The sequence below is a fragment of the Hevea brasiliensis genome, unplaced genomic scaffold, assembly GCF_030052815.1.
Source record: "Hevea brasiliensis isolate MT/VB/25A 57/8 unplaced genomic scaffold, ASM3005281v1 Scaf66, whole genome shotgun sequence".
Classification (NCBI taxonomy): domain Eukaryota; kingdom Viridiplantae; phylum Streptophyta; class Magnoliopsida; order Malpighiales; family Euphorbiaceae; genus Hevea; species Hevea brasiliensis.
Genome location: NW_026615206.1, coordinates 160114 through 182309, shown reverse-complemented (window position 1 = coordinate 182309; position 22196 = coordinate 160114). Strand labels below are relative to the sequence as shown.

The 22196-nt window shown below is 31.5% G+C and overlaps 3 protein-coding genes across 3 annotated transcripts; 1 reads left to right on the top strand and 2 right to left on the bottom strand.

Annotated features, from left to right (window-relative positions):
* Positions 1-1402: 1402 nt before the first annotated feature.
* Positions 1403-6399, top strand: LOC131177620 (uncharacterized). Its single transcript, XM_058142682.1, has 7 exons — positions 1403-1714; positions 3203-3512; positions 4278-4543; positions 4635-4931; positions 5036-5322; positions 5728-5952; positions 6121-6399. Exons 1-7 carry the CDS (start codon positions 1504-1506, stop codon positions 6271-6273), a joined length of 1749 nt encoding a protein of 582 aa, XP_057998665.1. The 5' UTR covers positions 1403-1503; the 3' UTR covers positions 6274-6399.
* Positions 6400-7057: 658 nt separating this feature from the next.
* LOC131177619 (GDSL esterase/lipase APG-like) lies at positions 7058-9029 on the bottom strand. Its single transcript, XM_058142681.1, has 5 exons — positions 8424-9029; positions 8194-8324; positions 7867-8100; positions 7487-7742; positions 7058-7402 (listed from the first exon to the last, which is right to left on the bottom strand). Exons 1-5 carry the CDS (start codon positions 8671-8673, stop codon positions 7209-7211), a joined length of 1065 nt encoding a protein of 354 aa, XP_057998664.1. The 5' UTR covers positions 8674-9029; the 3' UTR covers positions 7058-7208.
* Positions 9030-12718: 3689 nt separating this feature from the next.
* LOC110645719 (putative leucine-rich repeat receptor-like protein kinase At2g19210) lies at positions 12719-21721 on the bottom strand. The gene is made up of 14 exons (XM_058142680.1): positions 21559-21721; positions 17152-17695; positions 16320-16783; positions 16085-16223; positions 15890-15961; positions 15637-15708; positions 15423-15494; positions 15260-15340; positions 14966-15114; positions 14678-14877; positions 14425-14551; positions 14227-14289; positions 13950-14139; positions 12719-13317 (listed from the first exon to the last, which is right to left on the bottom strand). Exons 1-14 carry the CDS (start codon positions 21701-21703, stop codon positions 12888-12890), a joined length of 2748 nt encoding a protein of 915 aa, XP_057998663.1. The 5' UTR covers positions 21704-21721; the 3' UTR covers positions 12719-12887.
* Positions 21722-22196: the final 475 nt, after the last annotated feature.

Genomic DNA, 22196 nt, shown 5'->3' with positions numbered 1-22196 from the left:
ATCTGAATTGTTGAAGATGGCCGAAGTTCTGAAGGACTCTAGAACAAGAAATTTTCATAGAAAAGCAACATCACTTGGTTCATTTGAGGCTTTTCGACGCACAACCTCCCAATAATCTCACCTCATTGCCTGTTTATGGATACTCCTGGTCAGTGTAAATGCATCATGCCATAGGAACGAATTGCACAAAATGGAAGCATTGTAAATGAATGATAAAATGTTTTTAGTTACAAGCTTAATCAGCCATAACACATCTTATACTAGAGATTAAGATTTTTGAATGAATAATATTTCTATATTTTTTCTCTCAATATCACTTTCTGCACATTGATTGTTCAATTTGGATTATAACTAGAAGTCAGTTGGAGCATTTTGCCTTCTTGGGGATTACCATTTGAAGGGGTGCTTCATGGATTAAAGCACACAAATTTGAGTTGAAATAAATTCCATTGGGGGTCCAAAAGATAACAGTCTTTTTCCTTTCATCAGGCATGAAGTCAAACACAGCCAAATTTGTGAAAAGATGAAATGGGAAAGTTATAAAACAGTAACCAAAATTGTATCTACTGATACATAAAGTTGTCATATGAATTGGTTCTACTGTCTGATTTCTACTTAATACATGTTGAAGTTGCTTAGGGTCATAGGTATTGAAAAGGCCCATTTTTTCTCCCTACTTGCTCTCTAAGTTTACACCGTGAAGTGTGAACTTTGCAATGACCCTTGTGAAGGGTTTCATAATGTTCTTTATGATGTATCCATTTTATATTACTCGACGAAATCCAACGGTGTTTTACTGGTTACGGATTTCACCCCACGAATCGTGAAGACACTTGAAGCTGCCTAAACAGTCTGTTGCTGCTGAAAAGCATGTGATAACCAGAGGAGTAAGAAGATAGTCGATTGACCCACACAGGCATTACAAAGGAGTTGCCTGTGTTTTCTCGAGCCAAGGAGTTACTAGTGCGTATCTCACTTGTCGGTGTGGAAACAGCCAACTGAAGATGGCGACATGAAGCTGAGGTCTCGGAGACCTCCTTGGTAGTCACCATGCACAGCGACGTTGCTAGAGTGGCTGAAATCGAAGTCACAGGCCTTGAGTTTCAACTTTTCGATTCTTTTTCCCCTTCAATTCCCCTCAAGAATGCCATCTTCGAAACGACATCGTTCGGCACCTAAAAGAAAATCCTGGTGGGGCCACCTTGGTACACTTTGCATTTTCTGATAGCGAGTACCCCGAGTTTCTCCTACTTGGAGCGAGTACTTATTCACTCACACCTACAAAAGAACACGCTGAGAGCTCAGTAGCGCACCGTTATAACAAACAAAATTTCCCTCCTCTCTCTCTCTGTTCCCTCAGAAAGCAAAAATCCTTGCCTCTCACCCTTCTTTCTCTCTCTCTCTCTCTCTCTCTCTCTAAAATCCTTCCCTCTCACCCTTCTCTCTCTCTCTCTCTCTCTCTCTCTCTCTCTTTCTTTCTTTGCTTTGAAAGCAAGAAAATCAATGGTGGCGGCACCGTCACTGCAGTCTCCGGGGGACCTGAGACAAAGAAGGTCGCTGTACGTGGGTGATTTGGACCCTGAAGTCACAGAAATGGACCTGAAAACTGCGTTTTGCTCCGTGTGTCCCTTTTTCAACCTTCGGCTCTGCCGTTGCGCTTTCACCGGCAAGTCTCTTTGTTATGGCTATGTCAACTTCTACTCTCACAACCAAGGTATAATCCATTATCGCTACATTCTCAGTACGAAAGGAATTTCTTGGATTCTTGGTTGTTTCTCTGTTACTCTTTCTACGAACTTTTATACTCTCTCTTTGTGTATACATTTAGGTTGATGCATGTATGAAAATTTTGGGGGATCTTGGTTTTTGTTTCTTCAAATATGGAGATTTGGGTTTTGGGTTTTTTTTTTACTGGTGGTTTTTATGTTTTCTCTCTTTCTTTTTCAAAAAACCATTTCTTGTAGCTTTTCTTTCATATCTCTATTGTACGTATGTATTGTTGTGATCTTTAGTTCTTTCTGGACTTTCAAACTGTTGAAGTTCTATTTATCTATCAGTTTCTGTGGAAAGAATCTCTCTCTATTTCTACATATGCATTTGTTCTCTTTCATGTAGTTTTGGGTACAGATTATAGCTCTGTTTATCTAAAAACTTTTCCTCTGATATTTCTATTTCTGCGCTTCTTCTCACTTCCTCGGTTTCGTGATTGGAATTAGGGAAGTGTGCTTTTGTGAGACTGTATTTCATCTTCTGAATCGTTTCCTCAGAATTTTTCAATGTATGCATTTTTGTTTGATTCATGGGTTTTTCTTTTTTCCCCGTTGTGATGTTTTGATACTTTTCATCTTCTTTTCAGTCTTTGCTTTACTCTGAAATTTCTCTCTATGTGAGTGTGAATTTTAATGGGGTAGGCTATTGTAATGTTTTCTTCCCTCTCTGCATGTCGCGTATATTATAGCTTAATTTTGGTTCTGAGATTTGTTTCTCGACTCTCTCTCTCTCTCTCTCTCTCTCTCTCCCTCTCTATGTACTGTACCATCATCTTTTGCACTATCTTTTATCTCTCTATGTTTCTCTCCCTGTAGGTCTCTGCATATGAATATGATTTACTTTTCCCCTACATTTTTTTTTCTTTTTTTGCTCCGATGACATTGCTTTTAGCTCTCAAAGTCAACCTCTAAGCACAATTAGATACAGAAACTTCACCATTCTGCATGTATTAACGTCTCCATTTTGATGTCCTGGTTCATATATTAGACATGATTATATTGGTATTTTTGGCTCATGTTGATATGGTATTGCAAACTATAGGTTGTCTTCCTGTTCATGAAGGGTTGTGCACTTTTGCTTCTCTTCCTTATTAATGTGATGATGTCTGTATTTTCTGTTTCGTTTGGTGAACTCTAATTCCTTGGACTCCACTGCGGTTAAGTAACCAAGTTTGAATGCTGGTGAAAGTTAGGAAAATTGAAAATTACTCTTATGCTGTTGTGATTTTCAAAAAACAAAATCTCAAGCCTGGCTAAATGATCAGTTGCATTAGTCTTTGTTGGTAGAACGGTTGGTTTTTCTATTAATATACCCTCAGAATTATATGTTTAGTCCTTGGATTTTATTTATTTATTTATTTTTGGGAAGGGGGGGATGTACTGGTTGAAAATTGGTTCTAATGGGAGTTTGCTCCTTTTTCCATTTTCATCAGCATCTGAAGCTCTCCATAAACTAAATCATAAGTACTTGAAGGGAAAACCCATGAGGTTAATGTGGTCGCAGAGGGACCCTTTTGCAAGAAAGAGTGGCATTGGCAATCTTTTTGTGAAAAATCTAGACTCTTCAATTGATAGTGCTCGCTTGGAGAGTATGTTCTGCAAGTTTGGGACTATACTTTCTTGCAAGGTGGTCGAAGAAAATGGCAGAAGTAAAGGTTTTGGATTTGTCCAGTTTGATTCAGAGGATTCTGCCTTGGCTGCACGAACCGCTCTCCATGATACCATGCTTGAAGGAAAAACACTGTGAGTCCCATTTACTTGATCTCTCCATTTCTTTTATTACCTTAATTACCATTTCTTTTGACTGCTAGATGTCTTCTTTTTTTTCAATTTTATTTTTGGCGTTACTTCTGTGCTGTTTTATGCTTCCTTGAATGATGGGTTTTCATTAACGGGCCTCTTGTTCACTGGAAAAAGCAAAAGAAGATATAGGCAAATTGTTTAGAATTGCATGATGTTTCTTCGTTATTCAGAACTGCATGGTGCTTGGTTTTTTTCCTTCTTGATGGGAATCCAGTATATAAAAGCACTGGATCTTTTATGTTGCTGCAGTTTCTAGAAAATCAAAGTTGCATAAAGTGGTCAAGTATGGCAAAACATGTGTTTTGGTATGGTAATTGGAGTTTTTGTCATAAACAAATTATACAACTCAGAAGTTCAATTTTGTTTATTCCCTGCAATTTTAAGCCACCCAACAGGGATGAAGAGATTATGATATTTTTATGCACGTACATCCATTACATCAATTTATTTAACTTACAATCCATAATTAATTATTATTTCTTAATTGTTTTTGTTCTAAGAAATGGATCTAACAAGACTTCTCGCTTATACACGTGCTTTGCTAGTATTTTCTTTTCCATTGGTAATTCTACTACCATTTTTGGATTGGCAGATTGTCTTTTCCACATTTGTTTATTTTCAATGGCTATCTTGTTATAATTGTTGATTTTTAATGGCTGGTTTTATTTTATTTTGATTTATCTTTATATTACATGTTCTTATTAGGTATGTATCCAAATTCGTCAAGAAAAGTGAGAGGATAGGAGCCACACTTCATGAAGAATCAAAATTTACAAATCTCTATGTAAAAAATCTGGCTGATAATGTGACAGAGGATACCCTTCAAAACATGTTTTCTGTATTTGGGAAGGTTTTTAGTGTTGTCATCATGAAGGATCATGATGGGATATCAAGAGGTTTTGGATTTGTCAACTTTGATTCACCAGAAGGTGCTAAGAAAGCTCTTGATGCTTTGAATGGTTCTCTACTAGGTAGATTTTTGAACGTGTTGCTCTTTGTTTCACTTACCCATTCATTGCATATTATTTAAGTTAATAACAAATGAAATGATTTGTGAAACAGGTTCCAGGACTTTGTTTGTGGGAAGAGCCCAAAAGAAAGCTGAGAGAATAAAGATATTACAACATGAATATAAGGATATTTTCAACAACCGTATTGAAAAGTTGAAATTATCAAATGTGTATGTGAAGAATCTTGATGTACACGTTGATGATAACAAATTACGAGAAATATTCAGTACCTGTGGAAAGATAATTTCAGCAAAAGTGATGCGGCATGATAATGGGGTAAGTAGAAGCTTTGGATTTGTGTGTTTTTCAAGTCCTGAAGAAGCAAAGAAAGCTCTGAACACTATGAATGGTAAGCTAACTCTTCCTCTGTTTTCATGCTGCTTCTTCTATTTGTCAGTTCAATGTTCATAATCAGTTTCCTTATTACCTAATCTCATGTTGCTATTGTCTTAGGAATCTTGCTTGAGGGGAAGTCTCTCTATGTGGCAGTAGCTCACTGCAAAAAATTTTGCCACCCGGAGCTGGAGAAGTATTTTGCTGCATGCCGATCTCTGTCATCATATCCTTCTAACTGCAATGTCATTGCACCTTCAATTGGTCCAGTTTATTACAATTTGTCTACTTTCCATCCACCAATCCCTTTCCTGCAGAATCCAATCTCATTCCAAAATTTTGGTGCAAATATGGGAGTCCAGTATCCTTTGGGAGCTGAGAATTACCAGCAACAGTTTTGCTCATATGTAAGGATTCTCTTTTATGCAACTGCCTTTTCATGAATAGACCTCTGTTTATTTCAGTTGTTATTCTTATGTACTTATAAAATATCAGATTCCTTTGGGACAAATGCACCAAAGCACTCAGAACCCCTCAGTAGAGTCCTGCCAAGAGCATGTACGTCTTAGCTTGCTTTTTCAAAGAAAAGGAGATTGTCTCCATTACTGTGCCTTTAATATCTGTGTCTTGTTTTATTTTATTTTAGTTTTTGAGAAGAAGAATCATCATAGTGCCAACAGTTGTGATTATTTTTTTCATATTGAGGTTTAAAGAACAAAATCTTATCTGCAATTCATTTCCTAGTGTTGCATTATGCTGCTAGTTTTATTTGCTCATTTCTTCCCTGATTTCTGTTAAATTTTGCTTTATAGTCTGTGAAACGTGCTATCTCACATTTTCGTGATCGAGATCTGAATTATGGGCATGTTGGGATTCAAAATTTTGGCCATAGCAAAAGGCAGAACAAGAAAGGTGGAGGTACAGGAAGTACCTGCAGAGGATCAAAAGCTACCAGGTGTTTTGCTGCAGCAAAATCTCCTGAAAACTCCAAGAAAGACGTTGGGAATTGTCTCCACCCCTTTGTTGAGAATCTTCAGGTTTGTGGCTCCTAGAAGTTCTCTTTCTAGAAACATAAGATCTATCTATGAGGACACCTCTACCTATCTAACTGTACCGTTGTCTGTGTATGTGTTTGAGCATGCGCATATGATGTGGTATCTTTCATAATCGACTGCCTCTAATCCTCTCCCTGTGCGTGTATGCAGCCTGAGTGTGCAGGGAATATGCCTGGAATGCTGTTGGAGGCCAATGTATTACAAGTTGACAGGGCAGCACAAGTGCTAAAGGAGGCCAATGCGTTGAATAGTGCAGATATTGGTGCAATTTTGCCCAAGTCTGCTCGCTGCTTGAGCTACTAGAATCGGCTAGAATAGGTGACGGTGGCATTTCCAGTTTCTAACATTCTCAAAACTACTTCGCAGTGCCTGTTAAAAGTTGTTGCAATATTGGTTTATAATGAGCTTATTTGCCAATTGGTGCAATAATTCCATTTTTTTGGGTGAAGATCTGTAAATCTTTACTAGGACAGATCAGCATCAGTTTTGTCATTAGAACATGGAGATTTTATGTTTCTATGACAATGCCTCCCCCCATGACTTTTATGTTTCTATCGACCTTTTAACACAGTTTTATTCCAATTTTTTTATATCCAAAAAAATTTTGAAGGTCAAGATTATGGATTTATTATAATAAAATTGAAGTCGAACCTTCTCAAACTATATATATATATATATATATATATAATTTTAATTTGAAAACAAAATTATAAAAAAAGAAGTTATCGATTTTGATGTATCCAAAAATCTAGAAATTTATAATCTCAAACGAAATTATAAAAAGAACATCAATTTCTCGAATTTTTCTTTCATTTTCTAAAGTGAATTTGTAATATTTTTTTTAACACCAAACTGATTTTAGCTCGCCTAGCCATGTAAGAAAAGAAAAAAAAAAAACTGATCTAATCTGAAAATTCTTATTTAAACTGGATCTATAATGGATCCAAATAAATATAGTGCGCATATTATAGAATTTTTTTTTTTCCATAGCTAGACAAAATCAATGATCTAAACTTCCACATCTTTTCCAACTCTTTCTGCTAAATGATGTTTTGATATCATCTTTGATATCTTACTAAGAATAAAATTGAGAGAAATTTGCAATTGAACTTCTCATAATAGGAAATAAGTTTCTTCAGCTACATGAAATTCAATACCAGTTTTTGATTAGGACACTAGTAGAAATGCAATATCACTCCAGTGGGAAATGTTACACATAAAAATTTTATATATGGGCGTCAAAGGAGAGCAAATCCCTGAACAATCAACGCATCTGCAAGAACCTGATTAGCTGCCTGAGATGGATGGACACTGTCCCAAAACACATACTGGGTGGCATTGGGGCAAGTTCCTGGGGACTTTGGATTGCACAACAACGATGTTGTCTCTACTGTCCCTGTCCCACAGCACCCTCTTCTTGCTTCCACAAAACCTGTCAAACATAATAGAAAAGACTCTTACTATAATCCAAACCAAAACTCAAATTGCATTCTCTTAATGTTCCTAAATATGTTACCATTAGCTGAAGGGGTTTTAACAAGGTCATAGAGTGGCTTGAAGATGTCGAAGACGACAATCCTTAGATCAGGAAGTTGTTTTTGGAGACTCGCAACAGCTGAGTTTATCTTCTTGTTGAATTGCTGGGCATCAGTGTTGATCCTGGAGATACACCCACTCTCTTGAAATCCAAATAAAGTGCGAGCTGCAGGAAGGCAACCCAATGGTGGGAGTGAAGTTACCCCAAGTCTCCTAGCCCCAAAACCATACAAGTCCTGTTTGCAAACAGAGCTTTCTCAAATAGATTCATAGCCTTTTTTTGGCTACTAAATTTCACTTTGCATGTTCTGAACAGAACTAGCAGAAAATCTTGAAATGATGGTCGTAATTAGCAGATACCTTAACAAAGCTTGTAAATGCACTGACAAGGAGTGAGCCATACTGATCAGGAGTATAGACTTTGTTTATCAAAGGATTGACATAGTAGTTCTGGAGGAAGTCGCTACTTCCTGCACTCAATAAGTAGAGTGCACCCTTAATGATTGATTCTGTTTGGTTACTTCCTGCAACCTGGGCCAGCTTACTCTTGTATTCATTGAAGAACTGCAACTGTTGAGACAATGGAATTGCATGCTGCAACACAATGCATGAATATTGTTAGAGAAATTAAGCCTTATATTGAAGATTTAATTAATTTTGTACATAAATAAGATAAATATACTTCACATTTAACTTGGCAGCATTTTCATCGTAACCAGATGCAGCTGATGCAAAGTTAGCTCCAATAAGAAGGTTTTTCCCTGATGCATCTGGGCTAAGATATGCAGGAGGATAAGTCTTAAATCCAAGAGTTTCAGCTGCAGAAAATAAATCATTAGTGCATTGATGCATATATAGTTTAAATTATAAAAGCAGAAGCGTGATATTCTAGCCCTTGATTATTGAACTGTAGCTACCTGTTATGTCGGTGGCTAATTTGCCATTGCAGAACCTCCCTGTAGGCTTTTGATTGACAAAGTCCCTTCCATATGGAGGGTAATTGGCCTTGAAAATTGTAGGGAGATAGTCATTGTTCCCAACATCTACAGCTGAGTCCCCAAATGTAATGATAGCAGGAACAAGAGGATCTTGTGCAAACCCACCATTCAATAATGCAAATGCTAAGGCCAAAACCATGGCTACTGCTTCTCTAGAGTAGATATCCATTTTTTTGTACCTGCAGTGGTGTGGGGGTGAGAGTGTTTGTTCTGACTTGAATCTTTATAAAGGGAACTTGAAAGTGACCTAGCTGGAGTAGTGGATCTTTGAAGTAGGAAGATGGAAGTTGAGAATGGCTCATAAATGTGAGTTGTTCAAGTGGCCATTGTTAGCATTCATAGCATATACATCATACAACTTCCAACATATGCTAAGATACTTCCTTGTTTCTCTTTATAGATCTTCCTTTTTCTTGCAAAATTTTGCTTAAATCAAACATTAGACGCAAGTGCATGCCATTATGTCGGGTTAAACTCACCCATTTTCCTAAAATTTTCATGAGTGTTTCCCAACGTCAAAACTGTTCATCGGCAATCTTAAAGGTAGTGCAGTGCAGTTGACATGTAAGGGTTAGTAATGAAGGAGAAAAGTGAGGTAGGTGGAGATGATAAAAGATGTTGTGCATTAATATACGTCTGCAAGCCTAGGAAATAGCACAAGTAATATAGAATGAGTAGGATATTATTATCATAGTTATTATCTTTAATTATTAAAATTTGTGTTAATTTTATTAATATCTAGATGATCAAAATAAATTAAAATTAATAAGATAAAATTAAGCTAAAAATGAAACTAACAACAATTGAAAATTAATTAAAAAAAGTAATAAAAATTTTGAGTTAAAACAAAGTGAAAAGTGACAAGCGTATTTATTGCACTTAATCCAATAATTAATCTCAATAAATTTTATCTAATAATCAAATTTAATTACTATTGCAAGGGTTAATAATAAAAAATATTTAAGAATCCCCATAGAAAGTTATTCTATCAATTAGAGCATTAAAATGTAAGATTATTTTAAAAAAAAATCATAGGATTAAAAACCTATGATAATTGCTATAAAATATAGGATTAAAAACTTATGATAATTGCTATAAAATATAGGATTAAAAACTTATGATAATTGCTATAAAATCAAGTTCATAATCTTGTTTTTCAACCATAGATTACAAATATAAAAATCATTAAGTATTTCTCCAAGATATTCTAAAGCATTAAACACAAAATAACAACTAATAGCAAAGTAGAAAAAATTAAATCAAAATCTAAAGATTAGCATCAAGTCAAGTTATTTTAAAATTCCTAACTAAAAGATTTAACCACTCATTATATCAAGAACAAAAAACAAAATTTCTCAAATTAAAACTCACCATTATCTCTTAAAAATGATAATAAAAGAAATTAATAACAAAAGAAATAAAGAGAAGAAAGAAAAAAAAAAGACCTTTATTGTTGATGTCAAAGTCTCTCAGAAAGACCAAATTTTGAGAGAAAATGAGTATTGAAAATCTCAAAAATTTTTATTCTCTATCCTCTTCTAGTAAAAACCCTTAACTAATTCTTTTCTTGCTTTTCATATCCATTTGTTGAGGTATTAAAGGCCATGCGCTTGGCCGTGAAATGCACTGTCCAAAAACCGTAAATCTCACGCCCTGGCTGTGAGATGCTATGTCCAAAAATTACTTCACAATTTTTCTTTTTTATATCCTAATTGTGAGATTTCTTTAATTCTCATGGCGAAATGTGAAATACCCTGCTTGAAACACTCAATCTAATCTTCAAAATTTCTTTTTTTTTTCCCTCTAATTTTTCAACATTAGAAAAAGCTATCTTAACTCAATCCTTGCAATAAAACAATAAAAATAATAAAATAAAATAAATTTAAAACTACTTACTCTAAAAATATTAATAAAAATTAATTAAAAGTTCGAAAATAGTAATATATACATAAATAAAAACTATATAAAAAAAACTATGTATCATGCATTATATGTGGGAGGCGCATGTGCAATAGTTAATATGGATTTTCCATGAATTAGCCAGCTAGGATCACTTGTAGGTTGAATTTATATTGTAAATTAAATACACTTGATTTTTATGAAATTTTGGTTGCTAATTTTTTTTAACTATGAACAAGGTTAAAACAAGAAACAAATGTAATTTGTTTGCAACATTTTTCCTTTCCCTGAGTTTTTTCTTTTCCCTTTCTCTTTGTTAGTTTTGTAGATCAGAAAGATGAATAAAATAGCCAAGGGAGCCTAAATTTTTAGTTAAGAAAGACAGTCGATGAAAGCAACCTGATTATCTTTATATTGTCCGTGGAAATTAAGATAGAATTGATAAGTCCTTATATTAGAGTTAGAGAATCATGAGAATTAATTAGTGTTTGGTTGTGGCTGTCTCAGTCATGGCGTCAACTGCAGCCAAACCATGTCATTTGATATTTTTCCACGGTAACTTAACCAATAATTCCCAATTAATCATTCTTCCTATCCATGAAAGATTAGTTGTTACTTTTAAATCACATATAATTGCAAATATAAATAATCAATTGATAATGTAAACCCACTTACAATTAGATTTAATGATACTCCATAATGCAACATAAAATTTATATCAAATTATTATTAATTGGTAGAATTTCTTCCTATACATCTCATTTGAGGCATGACACATGAAGTTTGGTTGGATTGACATGTTTTGGGGGTTTATTTTTATAGAATTTCTATCTTTTGAAATTAATTGTAGCCTTTTACATGTTTGAGTCAAGGATGAAATGAAATAGTAAAATATGTTATGTAAAGTTAGTGAGGGGAAATTTTTGTCTAATTTATAATGGATTTAAGATACATTATATATAATATAATATATATGTAAAATAGGTGATACTCATATATTTGTGAATTGAGTGTATGAATGTAATGATGGTTCATTAGTTAGAAAGTCTATAATCTCATCCATAAATAGTGGTCCATGGCCTAAAATCCAAAATCTTAGCTACATCCAATACCATAATAAATGAAGGTGATCTAATTTGGTTTACCTTCTCTATCTCTTAGGCAATTGCCAGGTTGGCTCTCCTTAAACTTGCTGGAGTCGACTACAGGGCCAAGTTACAACCCTTAACTTTTACTCAGGAGCCTTTATGCTCTACCATCTTGCATAGAAAAATTTAAAATGGTATGATATTAATTAGGAAAGAATGCAAAAGAAAAGGGTTGTTGCATAAACAATGAACCGAACCCAATAGACGAAGCCAATTTTTCAAGCAATTTAGTTGAATCATAATGGCCAAATGCACACAGTGCAGGTTCTGGTCTTCCATGTTTAATTAGCATTAAATAGCATACCAAGTACTGGTACAGTATTTGTACTACAGTAAAGATGGCAACTGCCTAGATGTCTTGTCTGCTCAGGTTAGGCCATGAGCATTCAACAACATGGACTTGTTTCTTTCTTTATTATTAGATGACTTTATGAAGAAATAAATTTCAGGCCGCCTTATTAATATTCATATCATCCACTGTAAAATGGAAAAAACAAAAATCTTGATTTAAATCTTAGGTACTTGAAAGTTGTAACTAATATAATTAATTGTCTAAAATGCTTTTGCTTGGCTAGTTAAACATCTCTACTATGAGTCAGATTTCATTGTTGCTGCAATGGATTCTGTAGGCGTTGGTGGACTGGTTTCTGGCAGTTGACGGATAGTTGCAGGAAAAGGTTACTAATAAAGAAGAGGAAAGGGAATGGATTTTCTCGCTGTGTCTTTGCTCCCAATCCCGAACACAGATTTTGACGAAGAAAACCCAATAAGATTAAAAATTTAACGTCAACAGCAGGGTTCGAACCTGCGCGGGCGAAGCCGAATAGATTTCAAGCCTGTCTCCTTAACCACTCGGACGTATAGACCTCGCTCGTAATATTAAAAGGAAAAACAAAATTACGGGAGACTAAGATTTTTTTATTGGAGGTAAAGGGAGCTGAGGTTTGGAAGTGTGGGGAGCTGAGCTTGATAATGGGTAAGGCTAAGGAGAACACATCTTGATTCATTAGTTTTGAAACTCAGACTCAGTTGGAGGCTCATCTTTGCATTCGGTGTAACGAAGCGTCTTATAATCGGACAAACACATTTATTTGACAAATGGGTGCTTCCCACTTTGCAGCCTGGTGGCAGAGCAAATACAGTTATGTCCCTATCGCATGCTAGTACTTGGAAAACAAAGTATTTTTATAGTATTTTGTAATGACAATTATACATCTCCAAGAAAGCTTCAGACACAAATTATAGGTGCAGCTTAATACATTAATGTAACAATTTTTGTCTAAAAGAAAATGTTAGAAATTTCAAGCCAACACGTATGAGATCTATACTTTAGTAATTACCTTGGACTAGGAGCCATATCAGTATCAATATTCAAATGGCTTATTAGAAGTGAACTGCTTGATCTTATAACCCTGGCTTCCATTTTTTGGGATTCTTCGACAGCCATTGCTGTAGCCATGCATTCCTGTAATTCACCTAGTACATGACTCATGTCTGGCCTTTGTATCGCAACGTCTGATACACAGGAAAAGGCAATCTCCACAGCTTTCCAAGCTGAATTGGCATCGAATTCCCCTTGCAGTCTGGGATCAACAATGGTTTGAATATCACCCCTGTTAATTTTAGGTCTAATCCACTGACGTATGCAAATGAAGCCTCCAAGGGTGTTTCTTATTGCTGCAGGCAGACCAGTTATGAGCTCAAGTAGAATAATCCCAAAGCTATAAACGTCGCTTTTTTGGTTAAAGTTTCCTGATGTTTGAGCCCTATTGCAGAAAGAAAATAATTAGTCCAATAGTACTTTCAGGAAAAGCAAATTAGTCAAGAATAGCGCTAATGCAAAACCAAAGCAATTATTAAAAATTTAAGCCCAACCTTAATATCCAGATGTAAGGGTTAGAGGTTCTAAAATGTTATTAACCCTTAACCTCTTTTTATTTTTAGATGTGGGGTTTTTATATTTAACGCCATACCTGCACATGTGCTATTAACTGAAATGTGGTGCGAAAAACATATCATATCATTAATTAATTGAAAGCACACACGTTCAAACAATAGAAAACCAAGGGTCACATGGTGAAAATGGGCAAATAAGTAGAGAAGACATGATTGCAAAGAGTGTAAAGTTAGCTGTAATTCTATATTGGAAACTCAAGCATACCATTATTAAGGTTAGAGATCATATGATGCTATTAAGCTTATCTTTTAGAAGTGAGATTTTATTATTATTATTGTTATTTTTTAGATTTATTAGCGTATCCTTTTATGTCTTTTTTTTTTTTTTTCCAAGTATCGGAACTGAGTTGCATACTGCGCTCAACACCTTTTGGTTGGTAAGTGAGGTTTTAATCTTTAACGCCATTGAAGCAAGGAGGTTTGGTTAAGATTTAACACTTACTCAGGAGCGACGTAACCAAATGTGCCAGCAGGGCAAGTTGATACATGTGAATCACTTTCGTTGGCGAAAGCTCTAGACAATCCAAAATCAGCGATCTTTGCTTGCAATTTTTCGTTCAATAAGATGTTGGAAGTCTTCAAATCCCTGTGGATGATCGGTGGTTTGCAGCCATTATGTAGATACTCCAATCCTGCAATGCCAGTTAACTAGCAGTGAATAAGAATGACGAACGGGGGGCTAAAAGTAAAGAAAAATAGACATGGATTCGCTTGAGAACCATGAGCTGCGTCTACTGCAATTTGAAGTCTCTCTTTCCAAGTCAGAATACTTCCACTTTCCTCTGCAACCATAATACATCAGTTTATCATTTTCTGGAGGTATCTTGAGGAAAATGGATATCTACTTGTATGAGAAATCTAGAAAAATCAACAAATCAAGTGATTAATAGAAATCTTTTACAGTTTGTGATAGATACCTGATAAATGCTCTCGCAAGTTTCCATTAACCATGTACTCATATACTAATGCCATATTATGACTATCATTACAATACCCAATTAGTGAAACCAAATTCCTTTGATGAACAATCATCAATAGCTGCACCTGCATTTGAATTTAAAAAAAAAAAGTCACCATTATCTATCTATCTATCCTGTAATAGTGACAAAAGGGCAAAAATAATTGATTAAATTGAGTTGTAACTACGGCTGCAGTAGTGTTGTATCTAACCTCTGCTTGAAATTCCTTGTAGCCTTGCTTTGATGATTGGGATAACAGCTTAATTGCAACCTGAGTGCCATCTTTTAGAGTTCCAAAGTAAACTTTTCCAAAGCCCCCTCCTCCAATGGTGGTCTTAAAGTTATCAGTAATACTAACAATCTCTGAGTAACTAAAGGTCTGATTCTTTGATTTTTGTGTTTCTGCTATTGCTGTGTAAGTACAATAAACAGATTATGAAATATATAGATAGAGAGATAAAGAAAATGATATATGCAAATAGAGGAAAAAAAAGATTACCTTTCTGTCTTCTATATCTCCAAGAGATAGCTATCATGCATAGGAGTAGAAGCACCAAGATTGATATAATTGACGCAACAACTGGAAGAAGAAAATGCTTCTTTTTCTCACATGAATCCGACTGGCATAAATTTGGGTTGTTCTTGAAGCTAGCATTAAGTATGACATCATCAATTCATCATATAACAGATATTAAATAATATATGTATTTTCAATATCTTTTTTTTTTATTGGTTCATGTAATGGCTCGAAAAAGATGAAAATAAAATGATGGACAGGAGAAAATGATCAAACCTTAACCGCAATGTTCCATTATTAGACTTTTCTATAAGTGATTGTGGAATGGATCCAGTGAACTTGTTCCCAATTAAATTTCTGAAAAGAATGTATACTAATTCACTCGAGTATAATTCATTAAAAAAAAAGATCTTGTATTTTATGCTAAGTTTCTTCTCACAGAGTATTTAAATTTGGTAGTTGTGCTAAAAATTCTGGCACCGGCCCTGTCAATTCATTGTATGATAAATCCCTGAAAGAAGAGATGCCATTATAAAGTCAGTTATATTTATTTGGTGAAGGCAGGATCTTAGTTCTCTACTTTTGAGATTTAACCATACTTGGACGTGGTTCAACAATTTTTATTTTCCTTTTTTTTGGGGGGGAAAACTTACAGTAAGGTTAAATTCAACAGTTCTGAAAAAGAATTGGGCAGAATTCCAGTCAATTTGTTGTATGATAAATCCCTGAAAAGACAATAAAAAAGATTAATATATTATATATTATACGACGATAGAGTAAGATATGTGAAAACTGCTCCCCTATAACATGGATGCCCTGTTTCTGCATTCCATGGAAGACTGTCTTAATCTTATTGTAGAGTACATACTCAAAAGAACCATTAGAAACTTAGTCAACAACACTTACAAGGACTGAATTGCCTTGAAGGCAGAGAGTGATGGAGTTATTTCCCCAATCAATGTCCTTGAACTGAGGTCCCTGTTCACAGTTCATAGAATATAGAAGCTAGAGTGAGACGTTGGCATCAAATGATAATCTAAGTAATGGTGTGCAGTTGAAAGAAAATACATATTTTTATGAATTTAAATGTGCACTACTCACAATGAGATGATCCTTGGAGGATTGTTGTCATAACTACAGTTCAAAACATTCCATGAAAGATCTTTTGGCACACATGGGTCTCCTTGCAAATCATCTCCATTTATTTTGTATGATTGCAAGACGGTCATGATTGCATCAACTATGATTGTATAAGAAAAATATAGTTGACTATGAGCATTCTAATATTCAATATTTGCTACTGATATAACAATTAATATAAATGTGAAAAACATACCATCCGCTTGGTCTGTTGGAGAAAGAGGGAGCTCAAGTACTCTGAGAATCTCGAAGGCATTGAGAATGGGCGGAAGGTCAGAGTTGCTTGTTGGATTCATAGTAAAGTAAATATCGCCTTGAGTTGGTGATTTGAGAGGTATAGTTTGTGGCTTCAAGTATTCCGGGCTAAAGGGTCCATGATTGTGATCATTCAGAGTAATTGTGAATTCTCTTCGTTGACCTTGTGGAATCTTTACTATTTCAGCAAAGTGAAAGTAGACATATAAATTACATGGGGAGCAGCTGAAGTTGTATCTCAATGAGTAACTGTCTTTTTTGGGCTGGGCCGCAGTTCTTAACACTTCAATAGGCAGTTTATAAGAATTATCAATTTCCTGGACTTGTATATCCGAGGCATTGACCCAAATCGAATTAGCAAATCTATGAGTTGACCACATGCGATTAAAGACATCATCCTTGTACCTGAATATCAAAGATAACCCGATACCTATTTTATTTAAGACCAACACAATTAAACAATACAAATACAATACTGTTGCACGTATTAGCTTCTAATGCCTTTTATTTTTTAATTACAATTAACTACAATTGATGTCTAACTTGAAATTTTTCAGTTTTAGCGATGACTTTAATACTCTTCAAATGAAATTCATTGACAACTTGTTATACATATTTATTATTATGGTAGAAAATTATATTATGTTCTGGCACGGTACTTTCCTCTCACAAAAATATATACTAATTGCAACAATAATATATACTAACTTCCTCTATATATGTACTAGCTGCAACAATAATATATGTAAAGAATCAAATGCATAACTATTTACCTGACATTCTCGCCAGTGGGATAGCTAAGTTGATAGCCTACAAGAGCCATCAATGATCCATACTCACTTCTATAAATGGAATCATTCACAGGGTGTAATTCCAATGCTGAAATGAAAGGTACTCCTTGGTTTTTGTTTACAAGACACACTTGAATAATATCAGTTGAAGAAAAATGAAATATCTCGCCTATGTTCCAAACATTATCAAGTAGATCATCCACCGACGTCCACTTGTTAACCCCTATGTACAAATCAAACTTTGGAGGTTGATTCATGCGATCGTAATTTCCATAACAAAAGAGAGTCCTAATCAAGTAATTATGGTTTTTTCCTTGTTCAGGTCGCAAAGTGTAGCAGTTCTTTCTTCCCTTTGGAAAACTTCTTAAATTCTTACACAGCCGATCTGTAAAGTCTGATGTGGAAAATTCTGGTTCTACATCGTTATTTTCCCCGCTGCTTATGAAATCTCTATCTGACTTGTAAAACAATCCTATATTTTCATCTACATAATCTTCATCCGTCCCGCAATCAATGTTTATGGAGCCTTAGAATTGGACATGAATACACAAGTTAGATATGCCAAATAACATATATAAACCTCTTTCTCTCCCTATACCAAAACTATTATATTGAGACTAAAATTTTGATTTAAAAAGTTATTTATTTATCTCTATACATTTTTAGAGACAAATAATTATTTGTCTCATTTATTGCTGTTCCCAAATGTAATTAGAAACAAATATGAAGACAAATTGGCACTTATTTAACCTTTTAAAATAAATATTTTTGTTTATATTAATAACTTATAGAGACAAAAAAAAATTGTCTCCCTTTCCATTTTAACAAACTATATTATTTGCTCCAAAATCTATTTTTAAAGAAAAATTAAATTGATTTTAATTGTTTATACTAAAATTTTTAAATTTATTTTTAAAATTAAATAAATTTATTTCTAATAATATTTTCTAAAAATAAATTATCTTGTCATTATATATTAATTTCTTAATATCATTAATTATTAATATAAATACATTTATTTGTCTTTAATAATATAATATTTATTTACTACTATAATTTAAATGAAATTTATTTAAATTATTAAAAATAATAAATGTTATTTAAAATAAATAAATATAATTTAAAAAATAAACTATAACTAGCAGATTCCATATTTGGACTTCACTTTTGACTTGAAATGCAAAGGGAAAAAAATTGTCTTTTATAGGATAACCATCACCTTTCAAGTTCTTGAAAAAACGATATGGGACATACTTTTCTTCTTTTTTTTTATAAATTATTATTTTCTTAATTTATAGTTTAGAAATTAATGTTCAATTCATCATATAAATATTTTACTATAATAAAGAATTAATAACATATTATATTACATAACCAAATTTTATTATATTTATTATGGTACTTATATATTTTTAACTACAAATTTAATTAAAAATAATAATTAAAAAATAAATATATGAATATATGTATAATTAATAAATTCAAATCATTTTGGGTTTTTTTTCTTAAAAAATTAATAACACTTATTAGTCCTAATTAATAACAATATGTTGATTAAAAGCTTTAATTACATAGATTAAAAGAAAAATATAATTTCTTTATTTTAATATATACAAACATAATACAATATGAATGTATATATATGTATTTTACATGTTTAATTTTTAAAAAATCACTTTTTTATTTAAGCATATATAATTTATACATACTTAACACATATTTTATATATATTATATTTTTTGCAAACGTGCGTTGCACACTATTATACTCGTTATAAAATTCACGATTTATTTTTTTATATAATTCTCTATTAATTTTTTGTATATATTATATAATATTATAAATACTATACTTAATTATTTAAATTAAAATATTAATTTTAATATCATTTTAATTGATTATATAAATAAATATATCTATCAATTTAAAATTTATTTTTTATTCGATTATATTTATATAAAAGTTGTATGCCATATAATTAACATGTAATATTAACTTAATTATAAATTTAAATGTAATATAATAAAAAATATAATAATAAGTTTTAAAAATATAAAAAAATAAAAATAAATTAACAATAAATACAAGTTAACTTATTAAATTTAAATAATTTAAACTCTATTATTTTATTATTATTATTTTTTTAAAGTTTGATTTGCAAACCTTATTTTTATTTCTCATAATTTAAAATAATCTTAATTTACATAATGAAGTTGCACGTCTAATATGTGAAAGAAATTTATTTGTAAAATTAGAAAATAGAGTAATTTATTAAACGAATCTTTGTTAGTTAAGTATACTATTATTATAAAATTTTCATTTTTATTATATTGATATCTTGAAATTTTATATTGTCATATTGTTTGATACAAAAAAACTTAAAACCTATTTAATATATTAATTATTTAATATATTTAATAAGTATTTTTATTTTTTGCAATTATAGATTATATTATATATGTTATAAATACATTATTGATTAAAATATAAATATAAATTTAATCAAGAATGTTCTAATTAAAATTATATATATGTTAATTTTCAAATGTTAAATTAAAAATTATAACAAATTTTTTGTATAATAATTTTTAAAAAATAAATTTATAAAAGAAAAATATAACTTTAGATTATTAATATTTTTAAGATTATTTTTATTAGTTCAAAAAGTAATAATACTTATAAGATTATAAATATAGAATTACTATATTAAGAATTATAATATGTTTTTAGTATAAGTGGAATTATTATTATAATAATATTAAAATTTTAATTCATACTAATTATTGTAATATTAAAAAATAAAATTATAAGATATTTAGTAACGAATATATCGTTGCTAAAAGTTATTAGTGACAATACAGTATATAGTTGAATTAGCATCATAAAGAGTTTAGATACAAAAGATTAACGATGATAATGTCTAGAAATTAGAAGGTATTTATTGCTAAAATTATTAGCAATGTATCTCTTTGTCGTTAAATAGTATTAGCGATGAATTTATATTATTATATATATATATTATTGTCTTTAATATGTATTATTGGCGATAAATTATTTATCTGTCACTATAAATACGTTTTTTATACATTTTAATAAATAATAGATAGATTAATAATATTTTTTTTATTAATTTCTTGTTTTAGTTAATTATTTCTCATAAGATTTTATATTTAATTGAAGTTAAGTATAAGTAAAATTAAGAATTTTAAATTTATATAATTTTAAAATTAAGAATTTTAAATAATAAAATATAATTATAATTAATTTTAGGAATGAAAGGTAATTTAGGCAAAATCAATGTTTCAACCTTCATATATATATATATATATATATATATATATATATATATATATATATATGAAATTTTTTAATGACAAAATAAAGAAAATATGTTAAAACTTCATATATAAATAAAGTTAATCTTAATGAATTAGAAACAAATAATATAATATTTAGAGACTAAGAAGTTTTACCTTAAAAAATTAATTATTAGAAACAAATAGTATAACATTTAAAGACTAATAAACTTTACTTCAAAAAATTAATGATTAGAAATAAATAATTATGTATTGAGAGACTAATAAGTTTTTATATTAAAAAATTAATTATTAAAAACAAATAATATAATAGTTAGATATTATTAAATTTTGTCTCAAAAAATGAGTCATTATGGACAAATAATATAATATTTAAAAACTAATAAATTTTACCTTAAATAAAAATTATTAATAATAAATATCTTATTTGTCTCAAAGTATTTATCTCTAAATTTTTTGTTTTCATTTGGCTTCTATTAGTATTTAAACCTCAAGACTTCACAAGCATAGAGACTATTCTAATACTGCTATGTTAAAATTCATTGCCAGATAAATAAACTCTTTAGAGTCTGTTTGGTTAACTGGAATGATGGAGTGGGAATGGGAATAAAATATTTATCCCCAAAGTTGGAGTATTTTAGCAAACAGGAATGCTAGGAATGGGAATGAAAAAGCTGAAATAAAAATTAAACTATTCCTGAGTTTTTATTACCTTGGGGGGAATAGTAAAAATGAGAATCAATAATTAAGGCGTAATGGATATTTCAAAATCTTATTCCCATTATTTGCATTTCAACCAAACTTATATAGGAATAACATTCCCATTCCCACTCCCACAATGCCATTCCCATTAAGCTATTCTTAATCCCAGTACTTGGTGATAATTATAATAGAAAATAATAATTAATTATTGGATGACACAAAAATTAACAAAGTGGGTTGGATCTGTAACTCTCCAGCCACAACTTATCTTAATAAAATTGTGTCAACTTCCTTACCAGGCCTAGGATATATAAACTCTTTAACATTTTTGTATCCCACTGATGTGGATATGACAGGATTCGTGCTTTACCTGGGTTTCCGGTGGCGAGCTTTCTTCTTCCGGCGGGTTCATTATTTGCTGCAACAGCTACTTTAGAGCTCCCAGATGTAGCGTATATTGGAGTAAAGATTAGCCATAGTATTGAAAACACAAAGGATATCTGCCAACCATGCATGTTGACGATTCGTTAGCATACAAGTAAAGAAAACTTGGTTGAAATTGGTTGCCTCCAAGTGCTAGCACGTATAGGAATCGTTCTATATATACTACATTCATGTACGGATAATTATGGTTCATACAGCGGTTGAATCTTGGAGATTGAATTATAGCCATTCATTAATGCTGTGTTTAGATTTTTTAGAATTTTATAAGAATTTAATTTAATTAAATTATCACATTATTATTATTATTATTATTATTATTATTATTATTATTATCTAAAAAGTATTAAAACTAATATCTATAGCATTTTTGCAAGGTGTTAGTCAATTATAAATTTTTAATTTACTATTTTATAAAATAATTAATAATAATTTTATAATCTACAGCCTATCTATAATCGATAATATACAGAAAAGTGGAAAGTATATATATATATATATATATATATATATATATATATATATATATATATATATATATATATATATATATATATATATTAATTT